The sequence below is a fragment of the Apodemus sylvaticus genome, chromosome 2, assembly GCF_947179515.1.
Source record: "Apodemus sylvaticus chromosome 2, mApoSyl1.1, whole genome shotgun sequence".
Lineage (NCBI taxonomy): Eukaryota > Metazoa > Chordata > Mammalia > Rodentia > Muridae > Apodemus > Apodemus sylvaticus.
The window spans coordinates 12,126,329-12,147,326 of record NC_067473.1 but is presented as its reverse complement, the minus strand read 5'-3'; the positions used below and the strand labels follow the sequence as shown (position 1 = coordinate 12,147,326).

General features: G+C 37.2%; 1 protein-coding gene across 1 annotated transcript in view; it reads left to right on the top strand.

The window, feature by feature from the left end:
• Sema3c (semaphorin 3C) overlaps positions 1 to 20,998 on the top strand; it is a 155,894-nt gene that overhangs the window by 111,946 nt on the left and 22,950 nt on the right. The window contains exon 12 of the mRNA XM_052173113.1: positions 5,669 to 5,891. Within this exon, the coding sequence (XP_052029073.1) occupies positions 5,669 to 5,891 (223 nt within the window). The remainder of the gene's footprint in view (positions 1 to 5,668; positions 5,892 to 20,998) is intronic.

The window sequence follows — 20,998 nt, the reverse complement described above, 5'->3', positions numbered from 1 at the left end:
TTTACTTTGCTGTCAAAAAGATGTTTTTCTTCTTTATTAGTGTGCTTGTATCTAGAAAGCCATAATTTCTTGTTTTAATGTTCACTACAGGACTCATCAAAGGGCATTTAGAAAAAATAAATATTCAAAGAATGTACACCTATGCCATTAGTTTAGAACTATGTTGGAACTGATGGACCTCCATCACAGATCTGAGGAGCAGAACATGGGAGGGTTAGAGGCAGGGGTGCTATGACCACCTGAATATAATCCAGGAGTTAGGGATGCAGCTGTTAATGCTCCCTCCCATTTACATGACAATCCTAGGGTTCAGCTTTTCCTGCATTTCATCATAGTCAAAATGTCTCAGAAACTGGTATTTACCTCTGCTTCAAAACAGGATCAAATAACTGGGAAAACAATACTTAAGGAGTTTAACTAAAATTACTAATGCTAATCTGTGTGATAACATAAACCTACAGAATGAGGCTGTTTTATGGTGGAGTTTTTTGATTCAGCTATCATTTTTTGTTGTATTTATATCATTTCTACCCCTTTGCCCCCTGAAAATTCTCCCATAACCCATCCCTCTCAAACCCATGACCTTTTCTTTAATTATTATTGTTCCTATTATTATTATTATTATTATTATTACACACATACAAACTTATGTATGCAACATACTTTAGGGGTAACTACATGGGAATGACTAACCTATTAGGGCCAGGTCTGACTCCTCCTCTCTCAGGAACGCTTCATTTTGTGGTAAGTCCTAGTTAAATTCCACACATGCACATTGGTATGTCATCTGGTGTCCATTATGCAGGTCTTTTCTAGGGACACCAGCTAGAAGCAGGTGTGTTCATCCTCTTGCTCTATAAATCTAGTACCCCTTCCTACTTGGGGCTATTCTATCCTTAGATGTAGGGTTATATTGCATATGTATAGGCTGGGGTTCAGCACCCTGCAGTCACCTCCTGTTTACATTTTGACCAATTATGAGTCTCTGTAATAGTCTTCATCTGCTCAAAAATAAAACTTCACTGATGAGGGGAGATAACTATACTTATCTGTAGATATAAAGATACAGATTTGCAATGCCATTAGAAAGTCATTTGCTCTAGGAGAATATCAAAGTTGAAGGTTCTCCCCTAGAGTCTAGGATCCCTCCAGCCACAGGCAGTTGGGTAGATATATAGTGCAATAATGAATTCAATTTAATTTATGGACCCTTAGTTCCAATAAGATAGTCAATATTGGGCACCTGTCTATTATACTGAACAACAATCAACTCGAGTGTGCAACTGAACTGCTGAAATTTCTTGAAGAAAGCATAGCTTGTAATATCTCAATGTCCTAATGTGCATACTTACCTGCATATGAAGATGATAAAAACACTATTATACACTAAATACTTGGCAGTATTACACTGAGGAAATGCACCAGTGAAAATAGAGTTTGAGAGGAGGAAGTCAACATTTTATCTTGTCACCATTTCTACAACTCAATTTGCCTTGACGGCTAATCTTATGGCTTGAATCCGGGGAATGATTCATTATCAGAACGGCTTCTTTTCTAAATTCAAAAATGATGTCATCCTAGGCGAGTCTTATTTTTAAGGGAGGAGTACACTGTACATCCATAGCAAAAGTTCAAGAAGATGAGTCACTGAGTGTAAAAGGGTAAAGATTCCTGATTTAGGACTGGCAAGATGGCTAAGAAGGTAAAGGAAATTGTCTTGCAAACTTTATCACCTGAGTTCGATTCCACGTAAAGTGGAAGCAGAGAACTGACTCTGCAAAGTTATTCTTAACACACACACACACACACACACACACACACACACACACACACACATCATCATCATCACCACCACCACTACCACTACCAATATCAACAATTTGCATGTAGCAATTAAAAGTTTTTAAAAACTGTTGGTTTGAGTTCCTGTTTAACCAGCATGATTTGGAATGACTTTAATAAAGTTCTCATTGAGATGTTTATTTTTAAGTAAAAGTTCTAAATAGGATACTGATATTTAATAAGATCATCACATTCACATGCACAACAATTAGTGAAAAGGAAGCAAAGAATCTAAAAGAAAGCAAGAAGGGATACAGGGGAGAGTGTGGAGGGAGGAAAGAGAGAAGCATAAAATATATGATTACAGTAAAATCTCAAAGACCAAAAGAAAGAATTATTAAAGGAAATCACAAATCAAACTAGCAACTGGAAATTATACCAATTGCCCAACGATTTGTTTTAACTGTGGAGGTTTTACAATGTACCAGCAAGAGTCTTACAACTGCTTTGGAAGGTAGTTCAACAGGGCAAACAATAATTAGTGGTGTCTTCTGCATGTCTGGAGCTGCAGAAATTGCCCTTGCATTGTTTTTTCCATATTTTCATTCAGTGGGTGTCATACTGCACTTTTTCCACTTTGTGTGAAGAATGAGGGCTGACAACAGCAGAACCCACACTTTGAAGAAGTATGGAACACAACTGTCAGCTCGGAACAACCTCAACTTAAATTGTTTGTCCGCATTTGGCCTTCATTTTAGGAAATTCAGAAAGAGGAATACATAAATACATATATATTTTTTCTTATAATGAAAACATATTTCCAGATCATGGGAATATTCAGGGACAGGCCGACCTTTATTATTTATTTCATCAACCTTTTCATTGTTCCAGTTGCTTTTCTCTAAACACAGAGAAAGTGTGTATGAGTGTGTGTGTATGTGCTTGGCATTATATGTTTGTATATGTGTGTATATGTGTCTGTGTGTCTCTGTGTCTGTGTGTGTGTCTGTATCTGTATGGGTGTATCTCTGTGTGTGTCTCTGTGTCTCTGTGTATGTCTTTGTGTCTGTGTGTGTCTATATCTTATAAAGAAATTTTTTGTTAAGTTGATCTTGGTCTAAAACTTCTTGATGATAATAGGTTTATGTTTGAATTCTGCTGGCAGATTTGAGCCAATATGTTACTGTCCATGTTGACACAAGGACACTGGCATCACTGTCTAGTGATCGCAAAGGTTCATCGTAGAGGATGGCACATCTTGCTTAGTTTCCAGTGTTGCTCCTCTTTCTTAACTACAACGTCAGAAAAGATTTGACACATTTCACATAAAACTCCCCATTTCTGTCTTATGTTAAAATCTAGCACTCTTAACCTTATGTTCCTAATAGGTATCAACAGTTGGTTTTAAGGGTCACTGTCAGCTTTGAATGAGGTATAACTTTCTAGTGGGTCACAGTCTTTATAGCATACCATAGGTACCAAGATGCTAAGAACAGCAGTTTTGGGAAACTTCCTTAAATATTAAGTAAAAACTACAGCAGAAATAACTTTTTGCAATAGAAATGTAAAAGCCAGTTATGTTTCTGAAGATATGTGATGAAGTATTTAATACATTTAGGCTCACGTCCTTTGTACACGTTAATGTATTGTATTTGACAATTTGGCTCAAAGGAGTTAACATATTGATGCTATTGGTTGCTGTGTTCGAAATTCAAGCTTTAGCAGTTCCGTTTTACCTGAACGTTTTGGGCCTGGCTCACAATGGAATCGTCTCCCTCTGAAGCCATTGTTGGGCTCCCTGCCAGAAATGTGGAACCTTCCTAGTTGTCTATGTTTTTAATGCCATCACTGCTTCCTGCCCCTGAAAACTTGAGGCTCTAATCTTTCCTCTTCTGGAGATTCCACAGAAGGGAATCTCCTCTTTCATCAGGCCCTTATACCAAGATTGTAGGCACCATCATCTCATGAACTCAACCACATCTGTCAGACATCAACTATTGCCAGTTTTGTTATATGCCAATATACTGAGCAAAATTGACAGATCCAATTCCTGCTAACACATCTTACAATCCAAACAACAAATATGCAAGAATGATTAAAACAATCAATATGAAAACAATTTCATGAAGGGTTATGAGGTGAAAAATCCAGCTAAAGAGACAGAGGAGAGATGGAGAGGAGCTAGTTCCATAGATGTGGTCACTGGAAGAAGACGACCTAGGCTGGAGCAGAAACTGTGAGGTGGACAACTGCAGGTGCCAAGATCTAAAGAGAATTGCACCTGACATTCTGGGATAGCACTAATTACAGGGGCAACCTTGATTCAGTGTAGAAAGGAGATGGCAGATTATTCTAAGCTGCTGGTGTTCTGCTTTTTTTTTAATTATTATTATTAGATATATTCTTTATTGACATTTCAAATGTTATCCCCTTTCCTAGTTGCCCCCCACCAAAAATGCCCTAACCCATTCCCCCTGCTCTCCAGTCTACCCACTCCTGCTTCCCTGTCCTGGTATTCTTCTATACTGGGGCATCTAACTTTCTCAGGACCAAGGGCCTCTCTTCCGTTTGATGTCCAACAAGGCTATCTTCTGCTACATATGCAGCTGGAGGCATGGATTTCTCCATGTGTACTCTTTAGTTGGTGGTTTAATCCCTGGGAACTCTGGAGATACTGGGTGGTTCAAATTGTTGTTTCTCCTGTGGTGCTGCAAACTCCTTCAGCTCATTGGGTCCTTTCTCCAGCTCCCCCATTGGGGACCCTGTGCTCAGTTCAATGGTTGGCTGGAAGTGTTCCCCTCTGTATTTGTCATGTACTGGCAGAGCCTCCCAGGTGACAGCTATAACAGGCTTGGCATCCACAATAATGTCTGGGTTTTGTAACTGTATATGGAATGGATCCCTAGGAGGGGCAGTCTCTGGATGGTCTTTTCCTTATTCTCTGCTCCATAGTTTGTCTCTATCTCCTCCTGTGGGTATTTTGTTCCCCCTTCTAAGAAGGGCCAGAGTATCCATACGTTGTTCTTCCTTCTTCTTGAGCTTCATTTGGTCTGCGAATTGTATCTTTCAGCATTCCAGGCTTCTGTGTTAATATCCACTTATTAGCGAGTTCATACCATGTGTGTTCTTTTGTGATTTGGTTACCTCATTCAGGTTGATATTTTCTAATTCCATATACTTGGAGGCAGGGGTTTGGAAGAGGGGTTGAGGAGTTTCAGGGAGGGGGGAAACCAGGAAAGTTTTTAGCATTTGAAATGTAAATGAACATTATATTCAATAAAAAAAGGAAAAAAGAATTTCATAAATTCATTCTTTTGCTTTAAAGCCAATGGACATGGTAGAACTCTCTCTTCCAGAATACATTATCAGATCTCATCCCCAACACTGAGCTGAGCTCCAACCTACAGATTCCTCTAGGGAAGGGAGATCATCTGGAAAGAGACTCTTATACATCAAAATTCAAATTAAATATGACAACGGCAATCTAATTTATTTTTATATTATCACAGCACTAGGTTGTGTCCACATGTATTCTTGCCAGCAATAAACTACCTGGTTCAAAATAGGAAATAGAACAATGACAGCTGAAAGGACTGAAAAACTATAGCATATTCAAAGGCACATCACCTCCTCTGTACAAACACTCTGGGACAAGGAGACAAAAATCATTCAATCACCTCAGGAAATGCATGTTATATAGTAACTTTCCACAGATGGTGATTTCTCCGTCTCTAAGATCAGACTCTTTATGTTCTTCTCAGCAGATCTTCAATGTACTTTAAACAAGTCAAGTTGACTTTTTAAGTGTTTTGGTAATGGTTATCATTAAGATAACGGGATGCTTTTTATTAATTTATTTTCTTTTCTTTATTATTACTTTTCTCAGTGCCCAGGAGGGGCCTTTACACCCAATATGAGAACCACCAAGGACTTCCCAGATGACGTTGTCACTTTTATTCGGAACCACCCTCTCATGTACAATTCCATCTACCCCATCCACAGAAGGCCATTGATCGTCCGCATAGGCACGGACTACAAGTACACAAAGATAGCTGTGGACCGTGTGAATGCTGCTGATGGAAGATACCACGTTCTGTTTCTGGGGACAGGTAGGTGTTTAAGCTCATGTTGTACTGTAAAGGAGTATGCAGTAATTTAGATAAAAAGGTAAGACCAAAATATTGAAAATAAATGTTTCCTTTCATTTGGCCTTTAACAAGGGATTTAGTCTCCCCTTGTCTCATTTTCTACAACTGTAAATAGAGCTAATGAATTACTTATGAGGCTGTGATGAAGAGCTGAAGTTCATATACTCAAAGCACTCAAAATAGTTCCTCAGCCATATTAAAATGAAAAATAAATATAAAGAGGTAAATTAGGGGCCAGAAGCAAGTTTTAAATATGCGTAGTGTTCTTCTGAATGGAGCAGAATCTGTGACTTCTTAATCAAGTCTTAGAGTCATTTTCCAGAGTGAAAAAGATAGACAAGACAATCTCGGTAACCTTGGTAAGCTGTCTAAAGTATAGACAGATATTTGGAAAATATTATAGACATTTGGAAAATATTATGGCTGCTGTGTTAATCGAGCCAGCATCCTAAATTTTCAATTTCGTTTATGAGAAATTCAACAAAAATAGTCTTATTTACAAAAACTTTACTTACTGGGGACGATGAGTTATAAGTGTTTTATAGCATTAGTTCTCACAGTGTGGTCCTCAGACTAGCGAGATCAATATCACCCAGACCTTGTTAGAAGTACATCTGTGGGCCCTCCGCCAAGAATGGCAGATATGAAACCCAGCCATCTGTGCTTTAGCAAGCCCTTCTGGTGTTTCTAATGCATACTGTGTTTGCAAAGCTCTAGAAGGGAGAGAAGAGCCTTCGCCTGATGGGCAGAGAAGATTACAGATTCCATGCCGGCCTGAGTCGATTTCCACAAAGTCTCTGAGGTTCTTCCATATTGTCCAAGCAGCAGGATCTCACATATTTACTGCCCTGGAGGCAGCAGTACAGATCTCATCAGTTGTCTTTCTAGAATGCAAAAACAACTCCATGAAGTACGCAGTGTGTCTTCTAATTAAGGAAACAGACATAAAACATGCCTGTGAAAGTCATTGTAAAATGTGGAGGTTGTGGAACATGTAGTCTGAATTGAAGAAGCCTTGCTCAGATTTCAACCAACTTCAATAATGTGGTAACTTTTTCTTGGCTAAATAAAAATTTTCAGCCTGCTTTTCCTAGGAAGTTCTTATTTTATCCCTTCTTACAACTAAAACCCTGGATCTGAATCTTCTATTCACACATAATTTTTGTTTGAAATCCTAGAGACAGAGAATGGTCTAAAATGTATTCTTTGGCAAGCCTAGAAGAATCTGGATGATTGCTGCTCCTGCTTTGCTTCTGTGGCTTCTGACGCATAAAATCCTTCCTTCCTAATCTAATCATTCCTTATCTCTCCTCTATCCTGCCATCTCTAGGACCTTTGCTGTCAATTATAATCTCAATCCCTAGATACTTTTATTTTATCCTGCACCAATTTTGGCTTAGGAAGCTTCTTCCCACACACAAAGCACTAGGAAGTATTCACTCTGATGCCAAGGTTATTTCACTGCCGACTTCTTGAATGTTCTCATGCTATGACCACTAAAATACATCCCTGCCCTTGCATTTCAGAATCTCTCCTGTCTGTTGCTTCATCCACATCCACGGGGCATACAATTCTTGTCCTCATTCTTCTTGTATATTGGTATATCTGGAGGCTCTTTCTATATCTTTTTATTCTTATATACTCTTTGACAATCTTTAATTATGTGTCATGAGCAAATAAATTTTAAATGTGTGTCATTAATCCTTGGCAAATGAATGGATGAATGAGCATTTCAAATTCTGTGGTACAAATTAACTTTATACTCTTTCAAGTCTTTCTAACTGATGCTTAATAGACATTCCCACGTTGCATTCTCTAGGGCACATTGTTCTAATGCTTTGATTTCTTTGTTATCTATAATTTCTCTATAGGAATACCACAGGTTTTTGAGTATGTCCACTGTTACTCAGGCAATAAAATGAATTCATGCATGCTCCCAGAAGACAATCTTCATTTACATATGCTTGTTCTTGTACATGATTACTAAATTAATACAAAGAGTTTTCTTTAGAACAACAAGATATTCAAAGTGGAGTTTTCGTGAAAAAAAAGCCTATGTTTCTTGAGAGACAGTGCCATTTTAGAGTCCCCTTTCTCTCCACGTCTGTTAATTAGATGACTGTTGTCCATTTGCTTCTTTATTTTTTATTATTTTTTAATTTTCTATATTTACATTTCAAATGTTATCCCCTTTCCTGGTTTCCCTTCTAGAAAAACACCCTATCCCATCCTCCCACCTCCTGCTGGCTAACCCACCCACTCCTGCTTCCCTGTCCTGTCATTCCCCTATACTGAGGCATTGAGGCTACTCAGGACCAACAGTAGAGGTGAATGTTGATGTCATCGTGAGATTGAATTCTTGTGAAAAATCTGATTAATAAATGTAGATTTCATAGGTGGAATTGTGAAGTCTTTTAAAACTGTTCAGGAATGTTATTTAAATAGAAGACGCAAGAAACATTCCTAAAGGATGCATTGGCTTTTCTTCCCACATAAGTCAAAGACTTTTTATGTGTGTATTTAAACATGTGTGTCATTTCAGAAACTGTGTTTGGGCATATGCTTTTAATTGTAATGGAGGCTTCCCTAATTATTGCTTACAAAGCCTCACGAGTGTCTTGAGATTCCTGGCCAAGTAGAGAGTGCATGTTGCGGTAAGGCCTCTGCCCACAGCATCTCTCAGGAAAGACGGTCACTGTCTTAACCACTGACCATTACTTATGTTGACTAGCCAGAGAACACTGTAATTTTTGAACAAATGTCTCAGCATTCATGAACTGGAATAAATAGTACACTGATATGAAATATTTCTTTCAAAAAGATTTCCTTGGGTATATTGTTAGACAACCAGCTAACCTTTTCTGTCCTGTGCATAATTAATTCTGTATGTGAGGAGATGTCAAGTTCTTTGGATGTTGCCATTTTTTTCTAGTAAAGGAGAATATTTCCATTGTCATGAATGAACATGGTACATCGATTATGGTGACAATAAAGAAAGCTTGTATCATGGTTTCCCTTATACTCCACTGTCTTGAGACCTTCAGGCAGATTCAATGAAAGTGTCTGTTATTAAGAAAGCTTCCATAGAGAAAACTAATGTGAAAGGTCATTGGTACTCAAATAGGATATTATGTACTTATGTAAGTATACCCAGTATGACTATTATGAACGACAGTGTGGCCGACAGAACCACCAATTTGATCATGTGGGCTCAAACCCTGACTATTATATAACTCATTATCATTATAGAATTTAGCTGAGTCTTAGATGCTGATAATTAAACTTCATCATCAGACTGTCAGTTTAAATGATCAGGCTGAAGAGGTTATCTCATCAGTTAAAGGCTATGGCTCATGACCCAATGTACAAAAATCAAAATTAAATTTTCCTTTGTGTTTCAAGAGGTCAGAGCAAAATAAGTAAATGAAAGGAGAGAGAAGAGTGACAGAGAGGCTAGGAGAAGAGAATCAGCAGGGTTGGAGACAGGTTACAGGCAGCAAATCCTATAGAGATTCATTGGTCTTTTATAGAAAAAAAAGATTACTGGCCCTTTGGAAGTTGATAAACATAGAATTTCATAAAATTCATCTTTAAAGGTATTTTCTAATCCCTGGAGACCATATAAGCATTCATGTTTTCCCAAATAAAATTCCTTTTATGTTGAATTATATTGAATGCTATTTTAGTACAGTTTTAAGTTGAGTATACTTAATTATTTTCTAATAATTCCTGCTAATAACTTTTAAGAAATTGTGTGTGTGTGTGTGTGTGCATGTGTGTAAGTAAAATCAGCTATTTGTTTTATTCCTTAATCAATTTCCTTTTATAAAAATCTTACTCTGTAACCCAGTCTCAAAAAATCAACCATGGTATGCACTCACTGATAAGTGGATATTAGCCTAGAAACTTTGAATACCCAGGACATAATCCACACATTAAATGATGTCCAAAAAGAATGGAGGAGTGGCCCCTGGTTCTGGAAAGACTCAGTGCAAGAGTATAGGGGAATTCCAGAACAGGGAAGTGGGAAGGGGTAGATGGAAGAATAGGGGGACGGAAGAGGGCTTATAGGACTTGTGGGGAGTGGGGACCCAAAAAAGGGGAAATCATTTGCAATGTAAATAAAAAAATATAAATAAATAAAAATAAAAATGAAAAAAAAGAAGATTGGTAAATGCTATCATGGGATTAATAATTCTCCTTTAAATTTGCCACTTACCACTAGCATCCAAGCCACTGGCCCAGAGCAGACTTTATTACACAGTCAAGAAATTTTAGTCTATTTTCCTTTTGCTTCTGGAGTTATGAAAATACTTAAGTGTCTGGGTCAGGTTCAGACACATTCTGTCAAGTTTCAGTTCTACACATGAATCAGCATACAATCTTTGAGGAAAGGGTTAGTGTTCTTGTGAATGGTGTCAAAGATTTAGGATGATTTAACGGCATTGTGGGATTTTGAGAGTAGAATCAGTGTGAGTGGTCCTCCTCCACAACTCCTATATGGAATTGGAGTTTCTTATTAGCTCCTGTTTTACTGGATGAGTCCTGAGCTGGAATGCTGGCTCCAGGAAGTCTTCCCAGTATGCAAAGTTTTGAAGTATGTACCACATGTGTGAGCAGAGCCTGAAAATGCCTGCCTTCAGCACCACAGAATGACTGCTTTCTTTATACCTAGAGGTGTTGGCAGTCGCTGCTTTTGAAATGGCATCCTGAATGCACTGCTGCTCCAACAAGGCTGAGATTTAAGGAACTCTCAAAAGTACTCACATAAAATTTGATAGCTGTAGAAATGCATTTGAGCTGGGAACAGCCTACCCTCAATTGAGAACTACACATGAAAATACTCCAATGATGATATACACATTTCTCTGTCATTTTGGAGCCAAGAACAAGTCTCCTTAAAATCAGTGGGGTTTTATAACAATGGGGGTTACTGCTTGTCACAATATATCCCCAGAGAGTAATCAGGGCATACTTGGAAACACTCACACATGCACATGAAGGCCCATATGCATGTACACACAATCATGCCATACACACACAAGAAACCTACTTAAGATAGTAAATGATGGTATGAGATGATACTTTAACCAAAATATATTTATAATCACTGAAAATAATTATTTCAAACATTGGAATATATTCCTATAATCCATTCTTGGGAACTGAATTTTTTGGAAGGCAGAAAAAGTATCATAGGTTATTTAGCCTGCCTAAACTATGCATTGCTTGCTTACTGTTGTGTCTAAGCAAATAAATTAATGCTAACATTTCTGAAATATCTTATTATTACAATGATGCTTGCTTTTCCTAGGTACATGAATAATTACTTAGCCACCATACATTTTCTCCTAGGAAGTATAAGAATATAGGATCCATTGAGCTGGAAAGAGGACTTGGCCTTGAAAAGCTACTCTCATAACCAAAACCTGAAGAAGATAGGCTTTGTGGGCTTAGGTGACTTGATTTGGTGTATTTATTATTGAAATACAAGTTTCTGAGCTGATATATCAGGCAGAGTAGCTACCTTATCGTAATTACTTGGATACTTGGGTGAGTGAGAAAATGAGCGCTGTGTATTATCCAGCATTGTGTCAGACGTCATTCTAGGTCATGTAAAACCATTTCTGTATTGGCTGCAAAGGATTCAGAATACAAGCAACCAGTGACTAATTTCACATTCTAGACATTTATCTTCAAGTTCCTATTTTATTTAGCATAACCTATTTGCATTTCTCTTTTACTAAAGATAATTTTATTTTCATTTTCTCATTTGACTTTGAATAACACATTTTACCCACACTTGCCAAATTGATGTTGCTGATGAGTTGACAGAACACTGGCCTTGGCATTCCTTTGTGCGAACAATATCAGACACTTAACCTCATCTAAATGTTGTCACCAGGTTCTACATGTGAGCCAGATGTACCTAACAAGGCGACAGAGAAGACAAAGACACACTTTTCAAGGAAGCAGACTGGATTTTGTGTGTAGATTAACTCTGCTAAAATTTAATCTGTCAATTTAATACATTCTTGCCTGCTTTAGTCCCTTTTGACATGAAGGTATATACTTTTTGTGACAGGAGAACAAAGAACTTCACCTGAGGTTTTGGGATATTGCTAAATTTATTTGGGATTATACCTATATTCAAAATATCTCACACATTTAACCAAACACATAGGAAAGCCTGCCAAGTTTCTTCTAGCTTTACTTGGAAGGTTCTGTGCATGGCTTGATATATTTGAAGGAGTTCTGAGTGTGCAAATGCATAGAACTCTCAGCAAGAGGCGAGTGATTTGCTCTGTTTTTTACTTAATCACTGATATTTTTCTAGCTGGTTTGAGGACAACTATAGTCAAACTTCACTGTGTTGTCTCTGTTTAGTCATTTCCACATAGGAGCATCAGCATGTTTTGACCCTTCAGATATTGATTTATGAAGTCTGTTGTTTGTGTATCAGGCATAAATCACTGTTCTAGGTTTTTGTTCTTGCAGTACTGCCAGCTTCCTAAGGACAGCCCTCAAAATCCTTGTCCTAGAAGAAATGGCCAGGAACTTGGACCTCCTATGACTCCCCATAGGCCTGTAGTTGTCTATGGAGGTGGGCGTTTGTGTGGGAATCAGCTCTGGCAAAGACAAAATGATTGCTCTTGGGAAGGTTTAAGTTTTAGAAAGTTAGAGGAAATGTGTTTAGACTGTAGTGAATATTAAAATAGAAATGTTTTAAGGGAGAACTTCGAGCTAAGTGTAAGGGATTGAAATTGCATGTTTTACTTTTCAAATATACATGCTTAGTGTTCTTTCATACTCATGTAGTTGCAGAATACTGAACATCCAAATAGCTCTTCCTGAAAGGTCAAACTGGAGATAAGAACACTTAAATAGCAAAGGGTTTCCCCAGGTGTGTTTAATGTTTCTGACCTTGAGAAGGGGATTTTCCAAACAGTGTGGGTGTGGTCAACACACACTTGGGTCAGAAAGAGAGAGAGAGAGAGAGAGAGAGAGAGAGAGAGAGAGAGAGAGAGAGAGAAAGACAGAGAGACAGAGAGACAAAAACAAAGAAAGAAACATAAAAAGAGAAGTAATTTTCCTTGGCTATAATAAAAAAGATGGGAGACATTGGAAGCTATGTCAAAAATGTAACCCTAATGTCCCTGGAGATGGAAGAGAGCAATCATGGAGCAATATAGAAGTCTCTAAACAATTGTAAAACACAGGAAGCCAGTTCTCCCTAGAACATACAGAATGGGATGCTGAAAATATTAATTTTGGCATACTGAGATCCATGTTGAATTTCTAGTCACCATAACACTAAGAGGAGAAATGTGTGCTATTCAAAAACACTAAATCACTAATAATTGTTTATGTAGCAATTTGAAATTAATTCAATCAGCTTTTAAAATCTAGCTTATTTTGTTAAATATAAACAACTTTACAATAATGATGAAACAAATTTTCTGTTTCTTAAACTCTAAAAGGAAAGGCAGCACTGACTAATGCATAAAGATAATATCATATTTTAATTTAAGCTTGTTTCTAAATTTCTGAAATGTAGCCCAATAACAAACCACAATGCCTTGTAATCAAAATGCTTAGTAGACAGGGTCATTTTCTCAGTCTGTTAAGACTGAGTATCATACAATGCGCATAGTCATGAAACTGAGGTTCTATCAGCTGGCATTTCGCTGTTGCCTGCAGGGAAAGTCACATGTTCCTCTATGAGTTGGACAAAAAGGTGACTTATAGGAAGATTACTTTAAATATGCCATCCACATTTATATTCAATTTAAAGCATTTTATATTATGTCTTAATGCATGTTTTGCAAACATGCATGCATGTGCTTTCATGATATAGCATGTATGTAGAAGTCAGAAGAGAGATATTTGGGAGGTACTTGTCTCCTCCACCACATACATCCTGACTCATTTGAGGAGTTACCATTGTCCACTCAGCCATTCCATCCACCGCATAATACTAATGCAGGAAGTACATTAAAATGGCCAAGAGAAAAAGATAGCTTTCTGTATAGCAAAGCCATGAAAGGGCACCTATATAAAATGGAAGCTGGAATTTGGAGATTGAAGGAGATTATCTAAATTAAGAATCATAAAGAGGAAGAGAAGAGATGGTGACAAATTTATTGTCATCATACACTCACACACATGCACCATACACACACACACACACACACACTGCAGCTTTGCGAATAGAGGGAAAGGAACACTATTGATCAACCAAAGCAATAAAAATTAGTATTGGAAAATATGAAATGTTCTTTTAAATGGCACATTTGGTCGTTTTTATCTATTAACTATCAAACACTGTTTTCCATCAAAAATACAGCTATATTATTTAATTTTCAGTGTAATATATATATTATATTTAGTAATTACTATAATTTCAAAGTTTCATTAGAATAACACTGTGTTACCCAAGTGAAATTATTCTTCCCTTTTATAAGTCTATAAACTAAGAATTTGATGAACTAAATGGCTTGTTTAGGATTGTGGTGCCTTCGGAAACAGTATTAAAATAAAGCTGAAGTCTGTCTCACTTTGGATTGAAGTTTTGATAGACTATCCAGAGGGATAAGTCAAAGAGAGTGTTACTACAGACACACTTCAGCAGAGAGTGCTGTGCTACAGATAGAGATAGGAGCCTCATTAGCCAAGTATGTGTTAGATGAATCCCTGACAGTGCTTAGGCCCAACTAGGAATTACAATTGTAAAGATGTAACTGTGAAAATTCCATGGTTGCATAAGAAAATTAAGTGTATTTTCTAGTAAGAGTGAGGATTGATTATGAAGTAAGTGTAGAATCAAAAGAAATGATCTCATGGTGACCTTCAGAAAAAATGGACATGCAGTGGACAAAATTGTTACAGTTGCATGTACTTGTTGCATGCTGGTTCCCACAATATACTATCTTCTTATATACTATTGGCACTGAGGATGAAATAAGATTTTAATTATATATAGAAGTAACCAGACAGTAGGAAAAGGCCAGCAAGGCTAAGTTAATGGTGGGTCTGGGTATGACCACAGGGGAATGAGGGCTTCCTTATCTGTAAATCCAAAAACAAGGTGGTTTTAAGGTATTTTGTGCAAATAATTTAAAGTTCAAAGCTAATGTAAATGAGTACATCTTACAGTTAAAATAGTGCTGGAAAGAGGCTCACAAATACAATTCATTAATTTTAGAAGAGAAGTTCTTTCCATGAGTAATATATAGGATTTACTAGAAAGGCTGAGCTCAGTTCTATGTTAAGAAATTTGTTGTTGCATCCTATACAGGACAAGAAAACCCTTACATAATACATTGGCATTGTTTGTAGAAAATATGTTTGTTTGAAATTTGAAGCGGTTTTTAAGTGTGTACATATGTGTGTTAAGTATTTGTGTTTGCACAACACATAGATGTCATTTGTTGTTCTCTATCACACTTCCATAATTTTATTTGAGACTTAGTCTTTCCCCAAGCTCAAAAATCACCAGATATCTAGCATGGTGGGCCAATGGGCTTCAAGAATTCACCTGTCTCCCCTCCCTGGCCAAGCTAGAGTCATGAATGCTTAGAAGCAGGCAAAGAAGGAGGGAGAAAGCAAGGGCAGAGACATGGATACAAAAGGAATAGCAAGAACTGAAAAGACCAAAGAAAAGAAAGAAGAGAAATAAGAGGGTGATTAAAGAAAAAATAGAAAATAACTTTAGTGACAGATCATAGCTGGAGCTGCTGGTGGCAATTTAGAAATTAAAGAAGAAGGCACTATTTTATAAGAAGATTGGATGCCGTGACTGGAGGAGAGACTAGTAATAAGGAGAGGCCAGGAAAGGAAAGTTCATTTATATACACCCTCTCTAGAGTTTACAAGGAAGGTTCATACAACTTCTCTCCTTTGATTTTGAGCAGCCTGTTAGGTGTGTTGGGAAAATGTAATAGCAGTATTTTCTAGACAAAGGATTTTTTTAGGTGATAATTTTGGATTACATGGATAGGAACATGATTTACTGATCAGCAGTTCAAGATGTGCTGCTAACAGGGCTACTAGGCAAGCAGCTGTTTCACCATTGGATGCTTACTGCAAACAACCATTTACAGAGAAGAGATGTGCTCATCGCAGATCAAAGTTCTGGGAAGCATGCCTTCCAACAACTGCTGTTGGGGAAACACAGCTGTGGTGTCCTTAATTAGCAGGGAACCTTAAGTCACTCCCCTTCTGGGTAGTGCAAACTGTGCTCTTTAAAACACGGTCTGATTTCACTCTGTACTTTTACTTGACTCAATCTCCTTTCTGTTTGTTTGTTTGTTTGTATTACATTGTAAATGCTTATTGTAAAAACATGTTTACAAAAGAAGAAAAATAAATTACAGTTTACCATCCTTTATTTCAAATCAAATTGTTACCATCTAACCACATCAATCTAACTTTTCTTTTCTGGCACTTAAGGAATTAAAAGTCTGGGAAAATCCCAGGGGAAGTATCAGACAACAGCAGGCAGAGTCAGCTGGCAAAGAAAGCCTTACTCTGCCTTACTGATTCAGGTTAATGGGTTTTTTGGTTTGTTTGTATTTGTGTTTGTGCTTTGTTTTGTCTTGTTTTGAGATTAGACCTAAACAAGGTCTTGCTTTTAAATATGATCTACTTAAATCTCCGTCTTTTTTGGGGGAGATTATGAATTTATCAATGTGTTAAGATTTGGATGAAGCTAACATCTTGGCTTCCAAAAACATTGCTTGCTTTCTTCCCTCCCCACAACTGCACAACCTCCCATACATCCTCTCTGCTCTGTTCACCATGAAGGTATCCATTCCCTTGTCCCACACACGTCTTGCTGAGCTGCACTGTCTTCTAGTGCTCCAAATTCCAACGTCTGTTCCTTATCTCCACCTGATCTCTATGCCTGCACTCTTAGAGCCTCATTTGGGAAACTGTCCTGACATGATAATCAGAGAAAATATTCTTCTACAAGTTATCCTCTGATCTCCTCACTTACACCAGGGCAAGTGTATGTGCAATCGAGCACTAATACAAGAACACAATTAATTAATGACATTAGAAAGAGTTTTTTCATATGGGTAATCAATCCTTACAATGTTTCCCGTAGGAAATTTCTAACTTCCTTGAATTCTAGTGGCCATTGATCATGAGTGCCCTTAAAAACTTTTTTCTTATATTTCCTTCAAAAGTATTTGAAATCCCTCTTTCCTCATTGCCATATCCACTCCAGTTTTAACCAATAAGAATACTGTTACAGATTGGATATTCTTGTGAAATTTCATAATTATATCCTTGAATTCTTTAGTATCAAGAATGTACTGATTATAATTTTTCATAGAAGTTTTACATATTTTTATTACATTGTACAGGATATATTTCAAACATTAGTGACAAATGTTATCTTAGCCTAATGTATATGAAATAGAAATAATTTCCCACAAATATAGATTAAAAATTACTTGGTAATTCTACTTATGATGAATGTAAAGAACTTCAAAGAACTTAAATACATTTATGAAAATTAAACTGTCACTTGAAAGTCTCAAGCACTTGAGCAGGCATATGCTTCTTCATAAAGTTTATATATATGTAGTACTTCAAAAATGCCTTCTGTGATTTAGCATGGGAAACATGATCTGTATTTTTAGTAAACTGTGGGTGATTTTGGGTATGGTGATCTTAGCTGAGGTGATCTAAAGGCTGTGTGTTTAAAACTTTATATAACTGAACATAACTAGATGTGCTAAGGAGCCAAATAAAATTAAATACTATCAGCAAGTGAAACTGAAAATCAATTAATTCTATGGTGTCAACTTCTTTATAATTCAGAGAGGAATTTCAACTTTCTGAAAGGTTTCCCCAAGGAAATCTTTTTTAATTTAGGTGTACACAATGCACGCACCATTATATGACCCTATAGACTACTCACATCAACCAACTGTGGAAAAGACTGACAAGTTAGCTTTGATGGCTGCTGCTGGCTCAAGTATATCCCCTTAAAAAAAAGGCACTTAAGATGCTATGATGGCCAAGGATGGAATAGGGTCAGCACCTGTGACTGTGGCTGATGAGAATGTCAACAGTTCTTCCACAGTCGATCAGGACTGTGACAAGGTCACTTGTTTCCCCCCTTTTATTTTCACATTGTAGAAGTAGCAACAAAAGAATGCAGCAGCAGTAGGTTGGTGATCCAGCAGAAAATGACTTCCACTTGGAATGGATGTTTAACCTGGCTTTCAAAGAGGCAGCCCCTTGATTAGATCCGGTTTTGAAAACTGCTGTGGTGGGGAGCTTAGTCACACTTCTTTGATGTCCATAAAGCTTTCATTTGCCTGAGGTTTTACACCTTTGCCTGGGTCCTTCCACAAACGGCTCTGAAAATGACACCAAGGGAGTGTGGAGTTCTAACATGCTTGTGTATTCTTTTCCAATTCTTGACTTTTAAAACAAATACTAGACCTTGCAGGACAATTATCTCTACCTTGTTCACTGAGGTAAAATGGAAAAGGAAGAGATTTGTGTGTGATTTGGGACGATATGTTTGTCTTTTCTAAAGGGAACAAGACTGCATTTTACCTGACATGAATGATTACTTATTAGTATGCTCTCAGAATCGCAACTGTGTGGATCATTTGTAGGGTATGGCATAAAGTAAAATTCAGTGTTCCTTCCTAAAAAATAAGGAAGGCTTTTAAGGAGGTGATAAAAGGCACCAAATCAACCTGGTGACCTCCCTGAGCATAGGTACTTATGTGACTGGGTCAAACAAAGAGGAAGCTAGTTTAAGTGGAATTCTTTCAGGAGTTAGCAACTACTGAGAGGGGAGGGACTAGACCTGATTAAGGAGGCAGAGTTTCTCCAGTCCAATGGCAGGAGCAACTTGTTTCCAGGGAAACCGGGAGACTTCAGCTAAAATGCAGGCAGGGGATAAATACCAATGATGACTCCTGTGACCTGCTGAGTAATGAGCTATGCATCATCACTTCCCTGAGACAGCCAACACCTACTGTGTAATACATGCAGACTGGTCTCTGGCTTAGACAGAAGAGTGCTTGAAGGATTGTTGTTGTGATCCCTTGTACTATAATTTCAATGAAATTTTGATAGTATAAAAGTAAAGAATCAGAAAGAATGCTTATTTAGGAAAGTTTCTTTATGTATTGAATAAATGAAAGGAAATTAAACAATCAGTGTATATTAATGAGTCTTCTGATACCTTTGTACATAAATTTACATTATGGAAATCACTTCTATAGTTTGTCTTGATTAACCACACATATCATGAGTGCTTTTTTTTTTAGACTTTTTTTTATTATATATAAATACACTGTAGCTATCCTCAGACACCCCGGAAGAGGGCATCAAGTGAGCTACCATGTGGTTGCTAGGATTTGAAGTCATTACCTCTGGAAGAGTAACCAGTGTTTTTAACAGCTGAGCCATCTCTCCAGACCCTTTAAGAGTGTTTTAATTTATTCATGGATCTATTATCTCTATAGTCTAGATGAAGAAGCTAGGTTCAATAAAAAACAGATAACTCAATATATCCGCAGTTTGGTAGTTTAGATACATAGAGGTAAAGTGGTTTCACCTTCTGAGGATACCCTATGTACCAGACCAGATGTATTTTACATGATTTTAATATTATTGTTTCTTAGTAAGAACTCAACCAAAGTGGCCATATACCTTACCCAGGCTAATTAACACAACAAAAGGCTTCCCATTTGGGAATTTAGACAGTAGAACTTCACCATAGCATCTTTCAGTATTGCCTTCAGTGTAGCTGACTCTCCAAGGGGGTTTCGGTGCACAGTAGCTGGAATGATTCTAGCAAGGCTATGTGGAAATATTTAATACCCTGATGAAGGGGAACCATGCTGTGGCGTAGTCCCATGCCCTGACTTGTTTTTTGGCTTACTCCTGTGTGAGCACAGAGGCAAGGATGATGTTATGGGAGTTCTCCCTGGAGCTGGTGAATACAGAGGCATCCTTTACGATGTAGACTGAGAGTGGAAGGCATGTTCTTTCAAAAAGCTGCTTGTTGATATTAATGAAAGGAGGGAAAATGGTTAGATATAAGTTGTAGTAACAGACACCCACTGAGAAAGTATTGACTGTGTACACACAAGCTAAGTGAAGCTGCAGGAAAAAAGTGAGAGACTGCATCACTGTAACTCTATTGTGGGCATGATGCCTTTGCCAAAGGGAAAAAACATGTTTTTATAATGGTGAATACTTTCAAAGAAAGCCATTCTTAGTATCCCTAAGAAGAAGATATCTGATAACCATATTTTCTTCAAAGGGAGCGATACAGAGATGGCTTTATGTAGATGTCAGTGCTGGGAATCTTTATGGCCATTCTGGAATGTGTATCTCACAATGCCTAACATTTTAACATGAACTCTAGACTTAAAACCCATAAATTTTATACCATGAACACTTGAGTGTATTTATCTTTTTATCTTTACAGTCTTGCTCACTAGTGACCTTCGATAATTTTCTACTGAGTCAATTAGTTTAAATGGATGGCAGATAACCAGAATTTACTTTATTTTCAAGTGAGTTATATAGCCTGAGATACTGTAAATATATTTTCTGTGCACTTACCAATGACAGATAAATTTTTAAAAATCTAGAATATGAAAACCAAGACATGAGATAACCTATGTTTTCTTTCAAATGAGTCAAATATATGTTCTTCCCCATATTTTATAAGCCACTTTTATAGTTTTTCTAGATTATGAATAAATAGAGTATCTCTACCAAGAGCCTTTTAGAAGAGACAAATGATTCATAAAATAACATTTGCTTTCATAGTACATTGACATATTAGCAAGAGGCTTCTGGCTCATCTAAGAACATACAATTATTTGTCCTTTATATTGAAGAGTGGATATTGTTCATTTATTTTGTAAATACACAATAATTTGATATTCATATACATTATGGAATGGCTAAAGCAACCTAACTATTTGAACCTTTCACAGCTATGTTATGTCTTTAAGAGACACTGTAATTAAGATACACTTTTGCAGAGGAAGTCTCGACTACCGTGGAGAAGGCTA